The 23,075-nt window shown below is 36.5% G+C and overlaps 1 protein-coding gene across 1 annotated transcript in view; it reads right to left on the bottom strand.

Annotated features, from left to right (window-relative positions):
- The window catches only part of LOC150081676 (small ribosomal subunit protein mS37), a 40,023-nt gene extending 17,291 nt beyond the window's left edge, over positions 1-22,732 (bottom strand). The window contains exon 1 of the mRNA XM_090380280.1: positions 22,425-22,732. Coding sequence (XP_090236406.1) covers positions 22,425-22,548 — 124 coding nt within the window. The 5' untranslated portion in view covers positions 22,549-22,732. The remainder of the gene's footprint in view (positions 1-22,424) is intronic.
- Positions 22,733-23,075: the final 343 nt, after the last annotated feature.

Genomic DNA, 23,075 nt, shown 5'->3' with positions numbered 1-23,075 from the left:
TTCATTTTGATACTATGAATTATGAGATATTTTTTTTGTTTGGTGTTTAACAGACACCAGTGATTAAAAAACCCTTCTTCTAGACAATTCCCATTTCCATGTGGCATCCATGAGATGCTATCAACCGATGTGGACATAGTGTACTTGTTATGAGGTGCTAGTGGTTTCCCACAAAACCACAGTTAGTGGCACTGTGAAGATGCAAAACTGCAAAGCCAGATTGGTATTGTGTTGGCTACCATGAGCAGCATGTTGAACCCATTGTTTGTGTTGTTCATCTGGCCACTTGGTTACCAGGGTGGCATGATTACCAAGGAAGGCACCTCCCACCATCCATCCACGGCATGAGCAGCTGGACCAAGAGAGTAGAGGGACATTTATGAGGCTGGCTCTGCTATGGCCAGGACAAGAGCAGAGCCGGCCTAATGAGAGGAATAAAACATATGATAGAGAAGAACAGATAAGGTACAGGGATGATGATAGAAAAGGCATCTGCTGGTGAGTGCAGAGATTGAACCTAAAGTATGTGGGAGCCAAGAAGGGCGGGACAAGGTGCCAAGAAAAGTAAACGGATGACAGAAGACGGAAACGGATGACGGAAGCTAGTGGTTGCAGGTATATCACTGAATGTCCACACTGGAAGGGCATCAGCATCACTAAGGAACCCACGGAAGGCAGTATACTATCAACAAGAAGAATGCCAGGTCAGCAGGTCAAAGAGGCTGGGCCAATTAAAAATAAATAATACAGAAGGCTACCTACCTTGCTTGCTACAGATCCCCTGATTCTGACCTGAAAACCCCCTCCAGGAGGAGGGGTTTCCAGGTTAGAAGAGGCCGAGAGATGGTGATGAGAGCATGAGTATCTGTGGTAAAAGGAATGGGCTGAGGACAGAATACTGCATCCAGGGTAGTGCATGTGGGCATTAAGTAGCCAAAGTAATTGCATGCAGTCTTTGTTGTTGTAGGTGTGGCATTTGAAAATAGCTGTAGCATAGGAGTTCAAGACTTGGAAGGTTTCTTTGGATGCAATAAGCTGATGTTCAGGTTGAAATAGTGTAATACCCAGTGCTTGCATAAGGTCCAATCTAAGGCTGAGATAGAGTCAACAAATATTCATGACATGGTGTCCAGTTTCCTCATCCCCCACAAGAACAGATCACCTCTTCCTGGATTCCCAGATCCCGCAATTTACTGTTAAAGGCTCCATGTCCTGTGAAAAGAAAAGCTGTCTGGATTCAGCCATGAAGTTGTCTTATTCATGATGTTTGCACTGGGTAAATATTTTCAGGTAATTCAGCCTTTTGGGTTGGCTGTCCACCTTGACACTGCGTAACAGGAGCCTCCAAGAAATCTTTCTTCTAACAATGGATATCAGTGAATCTCAGTTCTTTGAGAATGAAGATCTCCGCAGTTTGTGTTTAACAGCACGAGCAAGCCCACAGTAGGCAATATAGTCAGGAGGAAGTTCCCCCCATAAGGACATGAAGTGCAGTGGTGGGAATTGTCGGACGTGCCATGGTAAGTTGAAGAAGGGTGGTTCTCTGTAATTAAAGAAGTTGTTTAGCTATAGGGGTTTTATCTGTGCAATGGAATCAAACCACTGCTTCGGAAGTGACACTAGGGATGAAAACAGTGTCATACATCAAGTGATGAGTTCTATCCTTCAAACCCATCTCTTCTTGTAATTCTGGTGAGGATGGTGTACTTCACTTTTTCTCTGAGGTGCTGAACATGTGGTATGAAAATGAGCCTGTTATCCACAATAATGCCAAGAGTTTTGAGGGAGCAGCAGTTTTGGAGAGACGTATCATGGAAGCAATTTGTGGAAGATCTGTGCACATAAAGCTTACCTTTCAGCATTAAGTGCAACATTTGTTTGGAGAATGCTTGCTGTTCACATGCTTTCACTTTCATTGGCATGCTTCCATATTCACCTCTAAAGCGATTCCCCCACCATCTTTTGATTTATTTACTCGTTTGATTCGTAGACATAGTTATAGCTAATTTGTAAGTATTCTTAAATGTGAAAGAAATAACAAGTATAGTGCTTACTGTGCATATATATGCTGAATCTGCTACTGACTGGCTCTAATGCATTACTCTGTTGCTCATCTGAAGAATAAACAGAAACGATGGCAATGCATATTACTTAGTGCAAATTCAAATTAATTTGCACAAAGTAATAGCAGATCAGCTATCATCAGGGATACTGTGTGTTGTAAAATAAAATAAAAGAAACAAGAAGGGTATGAACAGATTATCTTCTCACTCCTTTAAGGATAAGAGAACCATCTGTGGAGCTTTGGTTTCGCTGGCTAAACACAAACAGCTTAAAAAAATAAACATTCATAATGCATTTGCCAGATGCTATGCAAGTATCTGTGTATCAATCCAGGTTATCGGTAACTTGAGAATTTTAAAAAATGCAATAAAACTATATTTTTATTATAAGTTTCTCTCATTTATTTTTTTTTCTATATTTTTTTAATTGAGTTTAGCAAATTGTAATTAATGGATCACTGTTTTCAATTCAGTAAAAAAAAAAAAGGAGGCTATCAATTATTTTTTTTATAATTAAAACAAAAAGGAGTAACTCACAGACGGCATGTAAGTGTCTGTTAAACTGTATAAGGCAATGGTCAGGCCACACCTTGAGTACTGTATACAGGTCTGGAGGCCTCATTTCAAGAAGGATGTAGAGCTGCTGGAACGAGTACAGAGAAGGGCAACAAGATTAGTGAATGGAACAAAGGGGTGCTCTTACGAAGGAAGGCTTAAGTTTTGCAAATTACAGTGTCTGGAGACTAGGCGCCAGCGAGGTGATCTGATAGAGGTGTATAAAGCCTTGAATGGTTTGAGCATGCTCAATGCTGATGGGATTCTTCCTCTCGCTCAGAATAATCACCTGAGAGGGCATAAGTTCAAATTGAGGAAAGACAGATGTAGGATAGACGTGCGGAAATTTGCCTTTAGCCAGCAGGTGGTTGGTAGGTGGAACAGAATTCCATCCCTTGTTGTGGAAGTTGATAGACTAAATAAGTTTAAGGCGCAGCTGGACAGGTATTTCGAACGAACAGAGGGGTGAAGTGGAAGTGGTTATTTTTTATTATTATTTTTTTTTTTTGGCTGATGCTGCATAAGCTTGCTTTCTTGCATCAAATGCCTCTACTAATGCTAATGCTAATGCTAATTGAGGGTGCAAGTGATGGAAGGTTAAAGAGTAGTGCTAGCATCATTTTGATGTGAAAACTATTCGAAGATATACAATACGGCTTGTACTGGTATCTCCATGATGAGTAAGTTGCATTATGGTATAACAGGTGATTCTTTCCCTTAAATTTTTCTAGATCCTGTTACAGTTGCATACTCTGATTACTGTTATTAACCATCCTGCCAACCTTTGTATCATCTGCAAACTTAGGCTCTAAACCTAGTATGTATTCATCAATATCATTAATAAATACAGAAAGCAATGATGGACCCAGCACTGAACCTGGGAGGCTCCACTAATAGCATTAGCCCAAGAAGGGCAGCGCCCATTAATAACTACTCTGTCTTCTCTCTCTCTCAACCACCCCTTTATCCACAGCAGTTAACTTACTCTTAATGCCACACTGCTCCAATTTTCATAGCAGTCTTTTATGTGCAACAGTATCAAAGGCTTTTGTGAAATCTACATATACGATGTCAAAATTATTTCACATCCATTTCCTTTGTTAGCACATCTTGGTATCAAATCAGATTGGTCAGACAAGATCACTCCTTAATAAATCCATACTGTGGCTGTAGTATAACTGCATAGTTGTTTATGACTTGTTTATGGCTCTCAGCAGAGTGGTTACAATTGCTGTTCTTTCACACCATGTGGAAAATGTGCATGTTAACGTCCTAATTCAATTGAAGGAATTTTTACTGATCAAATTTCACAAAGCCAAGTTTAGTTGATCCTACAAGGGCACATGGTTTTTCATTCCACCAAATAGGTAAATAATTGATCCCACAAGACAATTTGCAGCCATTATATACTGATATTTTGTGGCTTTAGTTGCTTCTGGCAAAATTCTACATAAATCCTAGCCTGCACACATTACAACATACTGGGGATGGTGACAGTTATGAAAGCTTGTACTTTGACCACAAGTCCTACGTGCTACTGATTGATATTCAATACAGTAATATCTTTAGTGTACAAAGAGGTAAGTCTGAAGTATTAAGATCACACTTACTATTATTCTATGCTTTGTGTATGATTCCTTTCCCTCTTGGGCACATATAAGCATGGCTATACTGGAATGTGATGTTACAAACATTGCCAGTGTTTTTCTCCACAAGGCCTTGCAATACCATATTCAGTTTGAAAAGTTTTCTACCAGCACTGTTCCATATCATACATATATGTAATATTCCTAACACCACGTATAGCTTCAGCTGGTTATATCATCTTACTAAATGAATTTACAATCATGCCATAGTTAACATATATATTTATTTATTCTCAATATTATCAGATCAGTCTAGGTACAGATGAGTATGGTACAGATGACAACAGTGGTTACTGCTTGCATATAGACTCAAGGTGGAAGTATGGCAAAGAAAGTGAACAGTGAGTGTAGCAATTTTCAGAAAGGATATAGTGAAAGTAATTTAAAATTTTTATTATTTTTTTGTTGAGTTTAACCTGTCAGTGGTAGCACCTTATAAAGTGTAACAAAAAAAAAACAGTGGTACAGCTCCTGACATGTTATAATTTTCTTTCTTTTTCTTATGGAAAACATTCTTCAACATTCTCAATATTTCATTCTTTTATAAATAGACTGCAATACTTACTGTATGTAACTTTTTATTTTTTAATATATTAAACATTTAAAAAATGCTGGTTTTCACAGTTGTTATTTTCAAATAAAATAAAAAAATACCAATTCTGCTGAAAATTTTAAAAACATGTTTTAGGATAAAATATTGATATAAATCTAGTAGATTCATCCATTTTCCAGTTGAAAAAAATCATTAACTGCGTGACTTAAACATGAGCATGTACATATTATCATGTGTACAAATACTTCTAAAAAAACTAAAAAATATGTACATATTAGATACTATTATTCACTTCCATTTTCAAATTTTTTTCAAAATTTATTTGAGATTTGAATTCTTCAGAGCTCACGAAATTTGAAACTTACATATCTCAACTATCCACAAAGTAGCATCCATCTTTGGTGATATCATGTTTCACTTTCTCTCTTTATTTAAGCAAAGCAATAATAAATCTTTAAGAAACTCATGTGAGACCAGAGATGTTAACTTGCGGAGAAGGAAAGGAAAGTAACCCTGAACTTCAAATGTGTAATTTGAAATTTCATAGCAATGTTCGGTGCACATCAGTTCCCATGCTACTCCTCATGAAAATTAAAAAAAAAAGTTTTAAAGCTGGTGGTGCAGCACTTAATAGATGCTTGAGTTTAAAGGAAAATTGATCTTCTTCATTTGTTTGGATATGATCTGATTAATAAACCCAGCAGGTCACACCTTGAGATATATCAAAGAGAGTGGCAGAGCACCTTAGAGATGCCCAATTTTCTTCTTATGTGGAAGAGGTTTTTGGTTTTTTTTGAATTCTACTTGAACAATACTACCTTTTCTTAAACCTTCACTGCTATTATGGCATCCGACAGATGCCACCTTTTTAAAATTTTATTTTTTTAAATTTGGAAATGAAATTAATTTTCAAATAGATATTTACAGTATACCCAGTATAAAATAAAATATAAGTACAATTTGTACTTATATTTTATTTTATACTGGGTATACTGTAAATATCTATTTGAAAATTATTAAACTATGGACCCCAGTACTCCAGGCCCATTTGTCACTAAATGAAATTAAATTTGAAAATCCCACCAATATTCTCTAAATAATTAGACAGTATTTTCTGATTTCATTTTGATCACAACAATTTAAAAAAACAGCACTATACCTCTCTATACTCAATATATGAAGAATTTTGAGCTTGTGGAAACAAGTTTTTTGAAAATTTTTACCGTCCTTTTGATTGAGTAATATATTAAACTAGTTGTACCTGGTGTAACATATGCCATCTTTCTGATTATGGCATAAATAGTTTAATCTTCACCATTCTTGTTTAGCAGTGATATAATTCTACAGTAGTCACCTGTGGGATATATGCATATATCTCTATTTGCAGGTGGCTCCCTGTCTTCTCCAACAAATATTGCAGCAACCTCCGTTTTGGATGTAGGTGCTCTATATCATCTCTTATCTATGTCCGGGTCGTCTATAAATTGTTGGATTGGCCTGGGTTATTTGATGCATTTGTTTATATGAGTCAGCAAATGGGTTAACTTGTCGCAGCATCTTGTCCAATTGTTGCATTACGTCAGCCACACACCCTTGGTTTGATTGTTTATCAAGCCATCTTGTTGATTCAGCAGAATCGAAAATATAAATTTGTCCATATCATAGCTTATTTGCCTTGTTTGGATATAGCGGTGAGACCAAATGGTAAATCTGGCCATGTATTCTAAAACAGTATGGACCATTTCCAGGTGGTGATTTAATCTCTGCACCCACTGATGCGAACGCCATTGCTGAGTTGTAAGCAGCTCTCATAATAGAGTAGGTGTCTCAGACAGTGGGTGAAGTGAAACCTTTCCACCATGATAGCATTTATTCGATGTGTTCAATTCATGTCCCCAATATCTTGCATTGCAATACTCACAATTGTAACACATATTTCATATGTCATGCTCTTCCACATTAATTACAGCCCGTTGATTATTCGCATCTGGCACTTCTATTTGATTAGTCCTATGGCATTTTGCTCATCTTCTCATTTCCAATCTTGCTTCTCTTTCTTTAATGTTTTCTGTCTGTCTTCGTAGTTGTAGAGTCTCGTTTCAGTCTCTTAGATCTCTCCTCTAATGTTTCATTAGCATTTCTTCTACATTTTCTCAAATTTTTTTGACACTGTTCAGCCATTTTTTACACTTCTTAAAACTTAGAATGGTTTAAATAAAACTAAAGACAGATAAAATAAACATACATCGAAAGCTTTCAGACATAGGTTTCCTTTCTTCAGTCAAAAAATGTTAGTACAAAATATTAATAAAGAATGCCTGGTATGGTGGTCATGTGAGGTGAACTGCATGAATGGGTGCTGGCAACAATTAGCAGTTGGAAAATTTGGGCAGCATACCTAAGTGTTTTATATATATATATATATATATAGATACTAGATAGTATGAATCAGAGCTGTACTACTCAATATGTTCTACGTTGATAATAATATTAGTAAAACAATAAGAGGAGTTTACCTCAACATAGTGCGTAGAACACTTCCGTATGATACCCTCCAGAAATTAAAATGGAAAAAACGAAAAAAACCGACAACTTACCGGTACATTAGAGTAAAATATAAATAATTAAATAATCAATTTAAAACAACTCAAATCAAATTAACGCAATAAAAGAATCTAACGAAAATATTCAAAAACTGATGATGGGTGTTAAGGAAGGAAAATCGTTTTTGAATATTTTTGTTAATTCTTTTATTGCGTTAATTTGATTTTTAATTGTTTTAAATTGATTTGAGTTGTGTTAAATTGATTATTTAATTATTTATATTTTACTCTAATGTACCGGTAAGTTGTCGATTTTTTCGTTTTTTTCCGTTTTAATTTCTGGAGGGTATCATACGGAAGTGTTCTACGCACTATATTGAGGTAAACTCCTCTTATTATTTTACTAATATATAGATACAAGCGAGATGGAGGGGGGTTATGCTCTTAGTTAAGAAGCATATTAAATCTAAGGCAGTGTATCCAGTTGGCTTATTGACTGTGATGAGTATGCCAAACAGCCATACAGAGAAAGAGTGGGCTAGTAAATCAGAATGTCTTAAAATGGGGGGACTTTAAATTTCCAGATGTTGTGTTGACTGGAATTTGGTCATTCACACACTACTGAGACTGAAGATTTATTGCATGACTGTTTTCTACAGCAGCATGTTAGAAAGGCAACAAGAGGAAACAATACTTTTGATCTGGTTATCAGCAGTTTTTCTTCATGCATTAAGAATCTGCAGGTAAAAGATCAACTGGGTGGTAGGATCACAGTATAGTAATGTGAAATTTAATTAAAGACAACTATTGTGAAGGGTAAAAGGAAAGCTTCTGCTTTCATAAGGGTGACTACTATGGTTTCAGCCAGTTTTTAAATTCTATGCAGTGGGACCAACTGATGATGTTACCAACAGCAAATTCTAAATGAGAAGCATCTAGGGAAGTAATCATAGAAACTACTTCACTTTTCATAGCAAATAACAAATACTGCTCAAGGATTAGGCCTAAATGGATGTCAGATCAACTGCTGAGACCTGTAGCAGAAAAATGTGTGGGATGCATATAAACTATCAAGTGATAAAGAAACCTACTGTATATACATATATAAATTAGTCTATAATCAAGTCACAAAGTAAGTTAGACCAGCTAAGACAGAGAAGAAGTCTCTGGCAAAGAATGCAAAAAACAGCAGCAGCAAATAGTTCTATGCTTATATTAACAGTAGAAGGAAGAGGTTGAGTCACATTGGACAACTTGACATCAATGGGCTAACTATTGATGACCTTGCTCAGGTTGCTGACAAATTGAATAGGTATTTTGCATCTACATTTATACATGAGGCATTCTTTAGGGCAGCGGATGCCAGAAGTTTATCAAATTCTAATGGTGAGCTAAATGATTTTGTGATAAGTGAAAGGAAAGTGGAAGAGAAATTGTTAAAACTAAATATTGAGGGAGGCAGCAAAGGAGGTAAGCAAACACTTAGCCATAATTATGAGAGCATCCTTGGATTCAGGGGAGATCCCTATGGACTGGAGATGTGTGAATATATCCCCAATTCATAAAGGAGGATCAAATGGCAAAATGAATAATTACAAACTTGCTAGTTTAACATCTGTTCCACAGAAAATAATGGAGTTACTGGTAAAGAAGTAATCCAGGACCATCTAGACAGGAATGCAATTATACCTCAGTCACAGGATGTATTTGTGAAGGTGCAGTCTTTTATGACCAATCTGAATGGATACTATGATGCAGTGACCAAGGAACTGGATGCAAAAAATAATTTTGATATCATACACTTGGATTTCAGGAAGGCTTTTGATACTGTTGCACATATAAGACTGCTATACAAACTGGAAAATGTGGCATTATGGGCACATTACTGGTAAAGAAGTAATCCAGGACCATCTAGACAGGAATGCAATTATACCTCAGTCACAGCATGTATTTGTGATATGCACCTGATAAAGGGATGGTTGAGTGGGAGAAGATAGAGTTGCTATCAGTGGATACTACTCTTCATGGACTAATGTTATTACTGGAGACCCCCAGGGCTCAATGTCAGCTCCACTGTTGTTAACAATATTTATTAATGATACTGGTGAAAATATATCAGGCTTAATGTCCACATCTGCAGACAATAGAGAGGTGGGCAGGTTGATTAGTGACAGTAATCAGGGTGAGCTACTGCAACAAGATCTAGGAAAATTTGGTGGATGGGCTGAGATATGAGAGTTGAAGTTTAATATTGACAAATACAGGGTACTGCATAGTAATGCCAGATTAAAAAAACTGTGTGGTATTGTACTCTGGGTAGTGGAAAATAATAATTGGTAATTGTGCAGTCAGATATGAAATTCTCTGAGCAGTACAGATGTGCTGCCAGGGAAACTCATGGGATTTTGTCAGTGATATACAGAAACTCTGGTAGCAGGGATAAAGAAGTGATTATCCCAATTATACCTTTGTACAAGGCCATGGTTAGGCAGCATCTTGAGTACTGTGTAGAGGTCTGCCAGCCTCACTTTAGGATGTAGATCTGCTGGAATGAGTATAAAAGAAGGCAACCAGATTGGTGGAACAAAGTTCCATCTGTTATTGTGGAAGTTGGTGGTTTGAATAAATTCAAGGAAGAGCTAAACAAATTCTTGGAGTGTACAGATGGGTGAAGTGTGTAGGTTTTTTTTTTTTTTTTTTTTTTTTTATCAAGAAAGGCTTCAGTTCTGCAAATTGCAGTATGTGGTGACTAGGCACCTGTTGGGAGATCTGACTGAGGTGTTTAAGGGATTGAGTAATCTAAATGTTGATGGCATTCTTCTCCTTGCTGAGACTGCACAAGAGGGGGCATAAATTCAAGTTGAGGAATGATGGTTGCTGGATAGATGTGCAGAAGTTTGCCTTCAGCCAATGGGTGTTTGATCATTGGAACAAACGTCCATCTGTTATTGTGGAAATGGGCGGTTTGAATAAATTAAAGGAAGAGCTAGACAAATTCTTGGAGGGTACAGATGGGTGAAGTGTGTAGGTTTTTTTTTTTTCCTTTTGTTAGCTGATGCTTTATAAGTTTGCTCTCTTGCATCATTTGCCTCTACTAATTATGAGAACTCAATATTTTGTTTGGCATTTAACATAAATCAGGTAAGCAATAGCATCCATCTTTTTTGCACTCAACTGCTACAATGAGCAGCAGTCTGGAGGGCAGGGTACTGGAGATTTCAGGACTGGTGGGAGTCATCATAGAACAAATAAATACGCATGGACTGTGTTAGAGTAACTAAGAGTAAGAACAGGTGCATTTTTATTTGCATGTACACCAATGCTAGGAGTATAGTAGATTGTAATGTGGCACCATGAATAAATATCAGTGAGAGCTATCTAATCTTATGATAAAACTTTGGTTTCACATGAACAACTAACAAAGATATAGCCATTTGTGTGACATTTGTCAGGTGCCAAGTGAGTTTCATGTTTCAATTTGGAAGACAAATGACTTTGAAAATTCTAAGAAATATGAAAAACATTATTATTCTATTGGTTTCTCTTATTTAGTTTTGTTCAATATTTTGTAATTGAGTTTAGCAAATCATATTTATTAGAACACTGTGTTCAACTCAGTAAAAAAAAAAGGGGGGGGGGATGTCTCACAGATGCCACACAAGTGTATTTGTCCCATTTGGTGAGTGAATGATGGAAAGTTAACCTTCCACTGCTCACTGGCATCTAATGATTGCTACTTTTTAAAATATTTCTTTAAATTTTTAAATAAAATTGTAACATGTACCTTTCCCCACCAATATTCTGTTAATGATTATACAGTATTCTCTATTTTCACTTCAATATACTACAAATTATGAGACATTTTTGTTAGGTGTTTAAGAGAAGACAGATGTGCGATAGCATCAGTTTATTTTGGTCAACTTTCACTCACACGTAGCTTTGGTGAGATGCTAGTGAGAGCTGTTTAATCTTGCCATAGAGCATTTGTTTTGCTGGCTTGGCAGAAACAAACTGCAAACAGCCAACAAAAATTTAGCATCTGTGTCTCGATTTGGGCAGATGAATGACCTTGAAAATTCCAGATATATGATAAAAACATTATCATTATTAATTTCAACAATTAATAATTAGTTCAGCAAATTATAATTAATAGAACAGTTTCAAATTGAGAAAAAAAAACTTAAAATTATTTTTCTTATATAATTAAAATAAAACAAAAAAAAAAGGTGTCACATGTACTAAGTGGATGGGATGGAATAAATTTAAATCTTAAATAGAACAAATATGCTTGCCATGAGTATTTCTTCCATTCAGGGTTTAAATCACAAGCACATACTTGGGGAGAAAGACATGAATTAATACCATTATATTTGCAATATTTTCCCTCAACGTGAATTGTCGAGGAGGCTTCCATCCTGCAGTGGGTTGATAATGGCTGCAGTTTACCTTTTTTTTTACGTGTATATTTTTACACAAATGTACATTGTTGCACTTTAATCCAAGAATCTGTTTATCTGCAATTCTGCTCAGACACAATAGGAGGGAGTACATGATGAGAGCCTTGTCAATCAATTTGCCCCTTGAGAGATTGTGCAAGGCTCATGGGGTGGAATTTTTCTCAGCCTGGTTGTTGTTGTTGTTATTTGGTTTTTAGGAGCATTAGCAACTAAGGCCATATTGCTCCGGGATATGGGTGGTCATTCTCTGACCTTTCCGCATCCTCCATATTTGGTGGTGATGGGCTCGAATCCCAGTCTAATCAAGAAGCGTGTGCTATGCACTGCTGCTGCTCCTGCTGCACCTGGCCACAGAGACGCCCTCAGCCTGGTCTGTGGTTCTAAACAGGAAAGACTGCTTCTATAGGGATGGGATACACTTAAACAGAAGGGGTGCAAGAGTGCTGATAATATCAAAACAGTGTTAGGTGGGTTGGAAAATTGCTAGCTTGGAGGATTCACATACTAAAATTAACAGCAGCTGCAGGTAGAGGTGAAAGTGATCCTTTCACTTCTATTACAATGAGCAGCAGCCTGGAGGGCAGGGTACTGTGGATTTCAGGACTGGTGGGAGTCATCATAGAACAAATAAATACACATGGACTGTGTTAGAGTAACTAAGAGTAAGAACAGGTGCATTTTTATTTGCATGTACACCAATGCTAGGAGTATAGTAGATAAATTTGATGAATTTGAAGTGCTGGTCAAGACATCAAAGGCAGATACTGTTCGGATAATAGAGAGAGAGAGGTGGTGTCACATAGATATAAGCAGTACAGAATTGGAATTTGGGGAGTACAATGTGTACAGAAAGGACAGACAGGATAGGAAGGGAGGAAGGGTTATGCTGTTAGATAATAAACACAAAATCTAAGGAAGTGCATCCAGCTGACATTGATGGACAGTGCAATGTTGAGTCAGTTTGGTGTGACGTAAGTACTGGGAAAGCAACAATGAGAGTAGGAGTGTGTTATAGGCCTAATGACTCTAATGAGTACAATGAACAATTGCACAGAGAAATAGAGTGGGCCAGTAAATCAGAATGTCTAATAACGGGGGATTTTAACTTCTCAGATAGTGACTGGAACTTGTGGATTGGTCACTCGCACATTAGCAAGACTTTTGTGGATTTATTGGATGATTGTTTTCCACTGAAGTAGGTTCGAGAGGTAACCAGAGAGTGATATTCTTGATCTGGTTATCAGCAGTGATTATTTGTGCATTAAGAATTTGCAGATATAGGAACCACTAGGTGGCAGTGATCACAGTGTACTGATGTACACTGTGATCATTGGGATTTACTTGGATGTTAATACCATCAGGGTTAAAGGGAGTATGTTCGAGAGGTAACCAGAGAGTGATATTCTTGATCTGGTTATCAGCAGTTATTATTTGTGAATTAAGAATTTGCAGATATAGGAACCACTAGGTGGCAGTGATCACAGTGTACTGATGTACACTGTGATCACTGGGATTTACTTGGATGTTAATACCATCAGGGTTAAAGGGAAAGGTTTTTGCTTCTGTAAAGGTGGCTACAGCAGTCTCAGACAGTTTTTAAACTCTATACCGTGGGACCAACTGATGATGTTACCAACAGCCAATTCTAAATGGGAAACATTCAAGGAATTAATCGTGGAAGCTACTCGGCTTTTCATACCGATTAAGAAATACTGTTCAAGGTTTAGGCCTAAGGGGATGTCAGATGAATTAATGAGACTTGTCGCAGAGAAGAAAAATGCATGGGATGCATATAAATTACCAGGCGACACAGAAGCCTATGGTAGATATAAGCTAGTCTGTAATCAAAGTCACAAAGAAGGTTAGGCAAGCAAAGGCAGATTACGAGAAATATTTGGCATAGGATGCAAAGAAGAACAAAGGACATCTTTACTTATAAACTCTAGAAGGAAGGGGATGAATCAGATTAGTTCACTTGATATCGATGGTTTGACTGTTGATGATCCTGCTCAGATAGCTGACTAAATTCTGAATCTACATTCACGCATGAGGAATTCTGTGGGGAAGTGAAAGACAAAAGCTTATTAAAATCTAACAGGGAGCTTAATGGTTTTGTAATAACTGAGAGCAAAGTGGAAGAGAAATTGTTGAAGTTGAACATAAGAAATCACCTGGGTTGGATTGGGTCTATCCAGTTATATTAAAGGAGGCTGTTATAGCAGGACTCAGGGCAAGTCCCCATAGACTGGAGATGTGCAAATGTGTCCACATGTGATGCTTACTTGCATTACATGCCTCAGCTACTATTACTACTACATGTGAAGGTTGTTGTTGTTATTTGATTTTTAGGAGCATTAGCAACTAAGGCCATATTGTTCCGGGATATGCGGTGGTCATTCCCTGACCTTTCCGCATCCTCCGTATTTGGTGGTGACGGGCTCGAACCCCGGTCTAATCAAGAAGCGTGTGCTGCTCCTTCCCACCTGGCTACAGAGGCGCCACACACACATGTGAAGGAAAGTTGTTCCAAAAAATGAAAGCTGAATGGATAAATGAGGAAGAAGAAAAGTTGATTTTGTGAGTTTGAAGTTGGACTGTAAATGGATGCTGACTGGTTGTGGCATGTGTTCAGACTGGTTGGAAGGGGAAGGGGGGGAGAATTATGGATTACTATTTAAAACGAAAGTGCCCATGGAAGTACCCAGGGGTGTAGTGGAGGGTATACGCAGGTATATGCCATATACCTTCTGGATTTTTTTAGGTGAATAGTGTATACCTTCTGGCTTTTGAAAGTCTTAAAGAAACAAATATAATTAAAATATTTACCAGAAATTAAAAAGTAAATTTATTAGAGTTTGATTCTTAGGCAATACTTACAGTTTTATGCAACTTCTATGCGACCAAAGCAAATTCAATTAATAAGCCTGATATGCACAGTATACTCTGCTTTTCATAACATTCATGGAGTATACCTTCTGCTAATTTTACAACTGGCACTGGAAGTACCTATAGAAAGGGGATGAAGCACAGACAGAACATCTACCAGACAGAGTAAGGGGGAGACTGCAAAAAATGGATCAATAATTAACCTGACAGCCATCTATTTAATGAAATCTAGAAGTCTGAGAGGGGTTCTGCGTGCAACAACCAAGATGTGGGAACATTCTGTTTTAGGGCAGATTTGATATTTGTACAGAGTGAATAGTTGTTTACAAAGGTAATGATGAGAGCAAAAGAGAAATCCCAGTTTTTTTTAGATGCAGAGGAAGCAATACAGGCATACCTCGAATAACGAATAGGATGCGTTCCACGAAATTACTTCGTTAAGCGAAACTTCGTTTTCAGAGGTAAAAATACTATGGCCAGAATAGGGATACGTTCCTACGTAAAGAACATGAAAAGCTTTTTTTTCGAACAAAGAAAAGTTTTATTAAATAAACAGTCAACTTACATACAAAGTGAAATCACATTTTAAAATACGATTCTAAAGTTGATTGTTTATGCTCTTTTTCTCTTTCATTTAACAATTGCCTATACGGAGTTATTGCATTTAACACTGATCGCTTAACAATAACACTTCTTCCTAAATCAGAATCATTTTCACTAAAAAAATTTAAAATGTTTTCAATGTCATTTAAGCACCTTTTTAAATCTTTGGTTGTTAACACTTTTTCGGCAGGAACTTCTTTAACTTCGTCTTCATTATCTTTGTCTTCGTTGCTAACAAGGTTTTCTAAATCTTCCACTGAAAAACCATCATCTTCTGCATTCAATAAATTTCTAACATCCTCTTCATCGACATTTTCGAAACCTATTGATTGAGCCATCTGGATAACTTCATTTCTAATTTCTTGGATGTTATTTTCTTCTTCTAGTACATCTTCTGGCCATATTTTGCGCCAAATTCCATCTAAGCATTTCTTAGTGACTTCTTTCCAAGAACTATCAATGTTTTCAATTGCGTTTTTAATGGTGTAGTTTTTCCAAAAAGTTTTAACTGTCATTTCCTCTTTATCCTCTAGTTCAGTTAAACTGCTTAATGTTCGACGCAGATCCAACTGTTTTCTTTTTTTTTGTCCTCGCCTTTTTCCAATTTTTATATATGAGGTCAGCGTTTGTAGTGTTTTGGCATGAATTTTTTTACGGCCGGATGCCCTTCCTTACGCCAACCCTAACCCTTTTATTCGGGCTGGGAAAACTGTTTTCTATTTAAGTATTCTTAAATAGAAAAGCTTTAAATGATGCTATTACTCCCTGATCCAATGGTTGAATCAGGGAAGTTGCGTTTGCTGGAAGAAACACAACTTTGACAGGCATGCATGTGTCCAACGTGTTAAGATCTGTAGGATGTCCCGGAGCATTGTCTAACAACAAAAGAGCTTTTTCTTCAAAGTTGTTTTTTTTTTGACAATACCGTTTTACTTCAGGACAAAAGTGGTTAACAAACCAATCAGTAAATAACTCCTTGGTAACCCACGCTTTTCTATTTGCTTTCCATATTACAGGTAAATTCATTTTTATGTTACCTTTTAACGCCCTCGGATTTTCTGAATGGTAAACTAATAACAGTTTTAATTTATAATCGCCGGAGGCATTTGATCCAAAGAGTAACGTTAAACGGTCTTTGGCTGCTTTGAACCCAGAAGCTGATTTTTCTTCAATAGAAATGAAGCTTTTTGTTGGTAGCCGTTTCCAGAACAAACCGCTTTCGTCAACATTGAACACCAATGGAAAATTTTCACGTTCAATTATTTCCTTTAGTTTTTCTGGAAACTTTGCAGCTTCTCCTGTTAATTTTACACTATGAATCCTGGCCCGTTTTTTAAATTTCTCGAATCAACCACGAGAAGCCCCAAAGGTTTCCGTAATTTCTTCAGTTTGTTTAGATTTCAGGTGATTAAACTGGAATATATTTTTTTTAATGTTAAATGGGGCTTGAAATTGCCGACTTCGTTATATCGAAGCTTCGTTATCAGAGGTAACGTTAACCGAGGTATGCCTGTACTTGTAATCTGCTTATGCTGAGAGAGAAAGAAAGAAAGAAAGAGAGAGAGAGAGAGATATGAAGTCATGCCCTAATAGATATATATGATCTTATCTAGAGATCTGAGTGTCATCAAATACAAGCACAGGAGCAGCAAACTCCTCTTTATGAGATATAAGACAGGACTGAGTTTTAGAAATAATAAAACTAACTAATCTTTGCCCCATTGGAGAATTACCTGGAGATCAGCAGTGAAGGAATTGGTGCTGGATATTTGAGAAGATAAGGCTGTTTTTGCAGGGAAAGGTTTCCCAAACTGGAAAGCACAAGGGTGCTATCATCAGTATGGATCAGATTTTCAGTCAGTTGAAGGTCCCCTCCCTCTCTCTCTCTCAAAATTTTTTTTTTTGGCTGGTGCAGCATAAGCCTCAGGCTTCCTTGCATCATTTGGATAATAATAATAATATATACGAGGAAAAAAACTGAACCTTAGGGAACACCAGCATTAGTTGAAAAGTTAAAAGACAGAGCCCGCTATCATCACCTGGAGAGAGAGAGAGAGAGAGAGAGAGAGAGAGAGAGAACTGGAAACCCAACTGCAAAAAGCATTCAGCAATCCATAAGTTGGAAGCTTGCTTAGAAGGCTTCATGCCAAATATGATCAAAAGCCTTAAAAATGTCCATAGAAACTGCTTGAGTTTCACCAAACTTTTCCATTGAATTTGTCCACGGATGAGTAACATCAGCCAATATATCACCAGCAGATCAACACTGATGGAATATTTACTGGTGATCATTGACCAGATGGAAGGTTGAGATAGTTTAGAAGTGGCTAGTTAACAATTTTTTTTCATTACTTTGAAAAGAGTAGAAGTAAGTTCAAGAGACAATAACTGGATAAGAGGAATTTGTCTGCCCTTTATAGAAACTGGTTGGATATGAGTAAATTTCCAAGCACAAGGCAAAACACCAGTGGAATAAGTAAACATAAAATGGTGACACAGAACAGGAGCAGGCTCAAGATTTTGAGAACAAGTGGAGAAATGCCATCATGACCTGAAGCTTTCTTGGCATCTTTCTGATGGAAGACCACAGGAGACATTGATGGAGTGTACTATGAATAATAGCAGTACTAGTAGTATTAGCAAATGATGCAAGAAAGCAAGCTTATATAGAATCAACCACAGAAAAACACATTTCACCCATTCATCCAAGAATTTGTCTATTTCTCCCTTGAATTTATTCCACTCATCCATTTCCACAACAGGCGGAAGCCTGTTCCTACAATCAATCGCCCACTGGCTGAAGGCAAACTTCCCCACATCTATCCTCCAACCATCCTTCCTTAACTTGAATCTATGCCCTCTTGTGTGTATTCTCAGCAAGTGGAAGAATATCATTAACATTCAGCTTACTCAATCCATTCAAGGCTCTAAACACTTTAATCAGATCTCCCAGCAGGTGCCTAGTCTCGAGACACTGCAATTTAGAGAACTGAAGCCGTTCTAAATAAGAGCATCCTTTTGTTCCCTTCACCAATCTGGTTGCCCTTCTCTGCATCCATTCCAGCAGATTTACAAAGGGATAATCACCTCCTTATCTCTGCTGGCAATGTTTCTGTATATCACTGACAAAAGCCCAAGAGCAGTGCCGCATGTCTGCACTGCTCAGAGAATTTCATGTCTGCTTACCAATTACCTCTAGGTCTTTTCATTCTCTACAAACCTCCAATAAGCACAGTTGCAGTATATTCACCAGTTGATGAGAGTCATCTACCACCTAGGTATGGGGAAATGTTGAGAAAAAGTGACAAATCAGGATTAAATTTGAAAGTATTTTGACTTTTGCTCGGATATGATAGGAGGGAAAGCACAACAGTAACCTTGTCAATGAATTCAGAACTGGAACGATTGCATAGGGCCAGCCGGGTAGAAATTTCCTTGGCATGTTCTATGCTTGTTAACATGAAAGACTATTTTTACAGGGATGGGATATACTTAAATAGAAGAGATGCAAGAACATACTACCAAGGCAGTGTGTTGTGGTTCAGAAAACTGTTAGTTTGGAAGGGGAATACACAGAGAGTAATTTAACAGTAGTCATAAATAGAGGCAAAAATTTATTATTCAGATTGTCCTGTTGGGATATGCAGCAACCTGGAAAACAAAATGTGGGCGATTACAAGGCCTGGTTCAGGTCCTAATGGGATGAGCAAGCGACATGAGAAACATGGTAAGTACAATGTGTACAGGGAGGTGCTGAGGAGGAGTCATGCTGTGGTTAAGAAGTATGTAGAATCTAACGCAGCTGATGTGAGTTTTCAGTATAGCGCTGAGCCAGTTTGCCGTGGCATAGAGCACTGGGAAAGCAAAAATGAGAGTAGGAATACGACCGAATATGTATGATAACCATAATGAATTATACAGACAAATAGAGGACCTGTAAATCAGAATGTCTTATTATGGGATAGTTTACCTTTCAAATACTGATTGGAACTTGTGGTCTAATGCTAGAATAGTGACTCACACAGTAGTAGAATATTTCTATATTTACTGGTTGTCTGTTTTCTATACCAGCATTAGAGAGGAAATAGGAAAAAGCAATACTCTTTTTTATGATCACCACCAGTTTTTATGACTCTTCATGAAAAAAGCATTACATGTTGGTGATCTTGGTGCACAGATGTAGGATGGATGCCAGATGAAATTATGAGATCTAGTGGCAGAGAATAAAAATGGATAGAATGATTATAATTATCAGCAGGGAATACAGGAGTCTATAGCAAGTATAAACTAGTATACAATCAAGTCACTAAGAGGGTTAGGAAGACTAGGGCAAGTTATAAGAAGACTTTGGATAAGAATGTGAAGAAAAGTGGCAAAAAATCCTTTGCTAAAAAAAATTCTTTGTTGACACTAAAAGGAAAGGAGTGAACCAAATTGGTCCACTGAATAAGAATAGCATCAACTACTGATGATTCTGATGATGAATCATTTGTGTGGAATAGTATCAAAGATTTAGTGAAATCTGGACATATATACTCTTTTAAAATCCAGGGGTCTTTTTTAATATTGTTTATGAGATAACTACAATGCTAAGAAAACTGAATTTTGTATCATAAAAGGAGAATGGCTGAAAGATTATGAAAGATTGCCAGCTGTAACCATTAGCAATCTGTTTACATTCTGAAAGCACACTAACACACTTCTGTAAAGGAAGTTCTCACTAATGCACATCATATTGATGTCTACTTGCTGTTTGGCATTTAAAAATTGCATAATTAAGAAATCTGCAATGAGCATAATTGTTATGGTAGACCTGCCAGGAATACTGTAACAGGTATGATCATGCTGGGCAGGAAAAACTGTTTTGAAAGGATTGGTAGAATGAAATATGTAAGTACTTTAACTAATGATAGAGACTGCATGAATATCTTTAATAATTTATTACAAATTAAAGTAAAAGATTATTTTAGATTAGAAGTTTATAGGTTACCCACACACGTGTGAAAAAAAAAGCTGGAATAAATAGCTAAATTAAAGCAGTGCATTATACAATGAAGGAAGTAAACAGTGGCAATTTTGAGAATAGAGGAATATTATCAAAACTACCAGTATCTTTCAGGGATATGGAATTCATAATTTATTTAAACAAGCATTTCCACGTGAACTGAGTTTGGCAAACCCATTTGAAGAGATAATAAAAGTACCACATTAATAAAAGGCCTTGGGTAAACTTGCCTAAAATGTATAAGACAATTTTCCACATCAAAGTTACATGATTATAGAATTATGGGGAGATTCTTAAGTTGGAATCTAGTAATTGATATTTAAAGTGTATGATAGTAACACTTTTCAGTTCGTTAAATTCTATCTGGCCTTGGGAAAAGGATAGATAGGCTGTGTCGCCCAATGCTTTCCTGTAAGCTCTGAATAATTATTTTAAACTTCAAAAGCGTTTAAACATAATTCTTGATTATGTTTAAGGCCAGAGTAAAGTTTCAATGTCCACCATGACATAGAAATAGATGAAACTTAAAAAAAAAAAAAAAAAAGAGGCTGAAATCTTAGCAAATGATGAAATTCATATAGTGGAGTATGAAAATAGTTCGTCTTTATATATGAGAAAAAAAAAAGTAATGCTATCTCAATTGTACAGGAAGCGTGACTGTCCCATGAATAAAAATTTATAAGGGTAGCAACAGTACTCTTTGTTTAAATATCTGATATTAAAACTTTTATTTTGAAGGTTGTCACTGCTTTTGCAATATGGGAGGCAGCAAATAGTTGCTGTTTCCCCTTTCTTTTATTTGTCTCTTTAATTCTGACCACATGACCATGATTAGAATTAAAAAGAAACAAATGAAAATAGGACATACACAAAAGCATCAGTAAAACACTGATAAACTGTTATTCGTTCAGGTTGTAGAAGAAATGATGGACTTAACACTAGCAGTCTCAAATTGGCTTTATTATTTGCAAGAGCCGATAACATAAATTCAGCACACATTTCAATTGTTGTATATAAAAATACATACACACAGATAATGTCAATAAATATGAAGTGAAAGTTAATCCTGATGTGTAGCACCTCAAAACTATGTGAAGAACGGTTTTTTTTTTTTTTTGCATAGTCTGTTTAGAAGAAAAGGAAATTTTCAAAAAGAATCATGAATATGTGCAATTCTTATTGACTCTGAATATAGGCTTTGTAAGGATGTTTTGAGTAATGTAGGGTATGGCTGCACCTTCAAATATATTTCCTGCAAATTACAAAATCTATAGAACTTCAAGTCTAATTTCAATAAGCATCTTCTGCCTTCTCAACCTATGACCCATACACACTACTATAGGTTCTAATACATTTTATGGTTGGAGTTTTCATTAATAAAAATCTCTCCTTTACATAACCATTTGAATCTGTCAATCTATGTAACATCCATCTGGTACTACATAGATGTTTAATCTACCATAACTATGAGATAAACCAATGCACTGTTTCGATGTAAGCATTTTATTCATTGGGGAAACAAGCAGTTAGTTCTTATTTCTTTCTTTATATTCTGAATCTGTCCGAATATCTGTTTTGTCAGTTTCGGTATACAATAAAGGTATATACCAAATTCAAGGAGAGTTATTAATGCGATAAATAAGCATACTACTCTGCAATTAACACAGTTTGGAGTATTTTAATCAGTAAATTGTATAACTGGGTGATATAACCATTAATGTTTTCGTTTGTGATAAAAATTCAGTACTTTAAATTACATTTATTTAACGCAGAGTAGGGTTTCTCATAGGTAGTTTATTATTATTGCCAGAAATTCGACCTACTACAATCGAAAAACTTTGCCAACAGAGTTGGGAAACAATTAGGTTAATTAAAAAGCAAATAAGCAAACTGCCAGCGATTCTAGTAAATTATACATTCAGTTATTATTATTCTGAATCTTTTCTTCGGTGGGTTTTGTGAATGGCTAGGTTTATGGCCATTCACAAAACCTATTCGCTTACAGCCAGGCCCCCACACTTGCTATATTCAATAACCTTTACTCCTTTCTATATAAAGTTACATCACCACATACGTATGTATTAGTCAGGAATACAACAGAAAAAGAACGTGCCTGAGAGTGCTTTGGAACTCTTCGAAACCTCGTTTTTCAAGCTAAGCGGTCGCATTTCTTTAAATTTAAATGGCGGTAAAGTTCGGGGTCTTGCATTTTTGAATAATGCGGCTGTTAACTGCATTTTGCTTAATAACTAACAGTCCACATACACCACAATAAATGAACTCAAAATTCACCACTTCACGCGAAAACCTCAGAGTAAAATACTATTCTTTGGATAAACGAAACGCCTACTACAACAGTGAATACCACAGAAAGTAGTCCTGCACTTCAGTGTCGTGAGTCACGGTCAGCCATCCAGTCACCGCAGCTCAGAACTTCGTGAACAGTGTTGCCAACTCTTAATAATATTTCCCGCTAGCCGCATACTCAAAATCCGCTATTTTTAGCACTTGACCCGCCAAATTTTTTAAATTTTCATTTGTTTGTACTTTGTAGTGAATAAAAACAAACAAACAAATAGTATATATAAATAGTTATTTATTTTTCTGTTTTTAATATAAAATCAATATCTAAAAATCTAAATTAATTTCGAAATTCAATACCTCCTCATCATATGCTTCTTGTGTACCTATTTTGCGAAGCACTTCTTCAGGTAAAACATAATTTTTACAACACTTTTCAACTCTTTTGAGCCCGTATCGTACT

Source organism: Mastigoproctus giganteus, chromosome 8 (genome assembly GCF_048544385.1).
Source record: "Mastigoproctus giganteus isolate SK-2022 chromosome 8, ASM4854438v1, whole genome shotgun sequence".
Lineage (NCBI taxonomy): Eukaryota > Metazoa > Arthropoda > Arachnida > Uropygi > Thelyphonidae > Mastigoproctus > Mastigoproctus giganteus.
The sequence above is the reverse complement of the archived record's forward strand: the minus strand, read 5'-3'. Positions and strand labels throughout refer to the sequence as shown.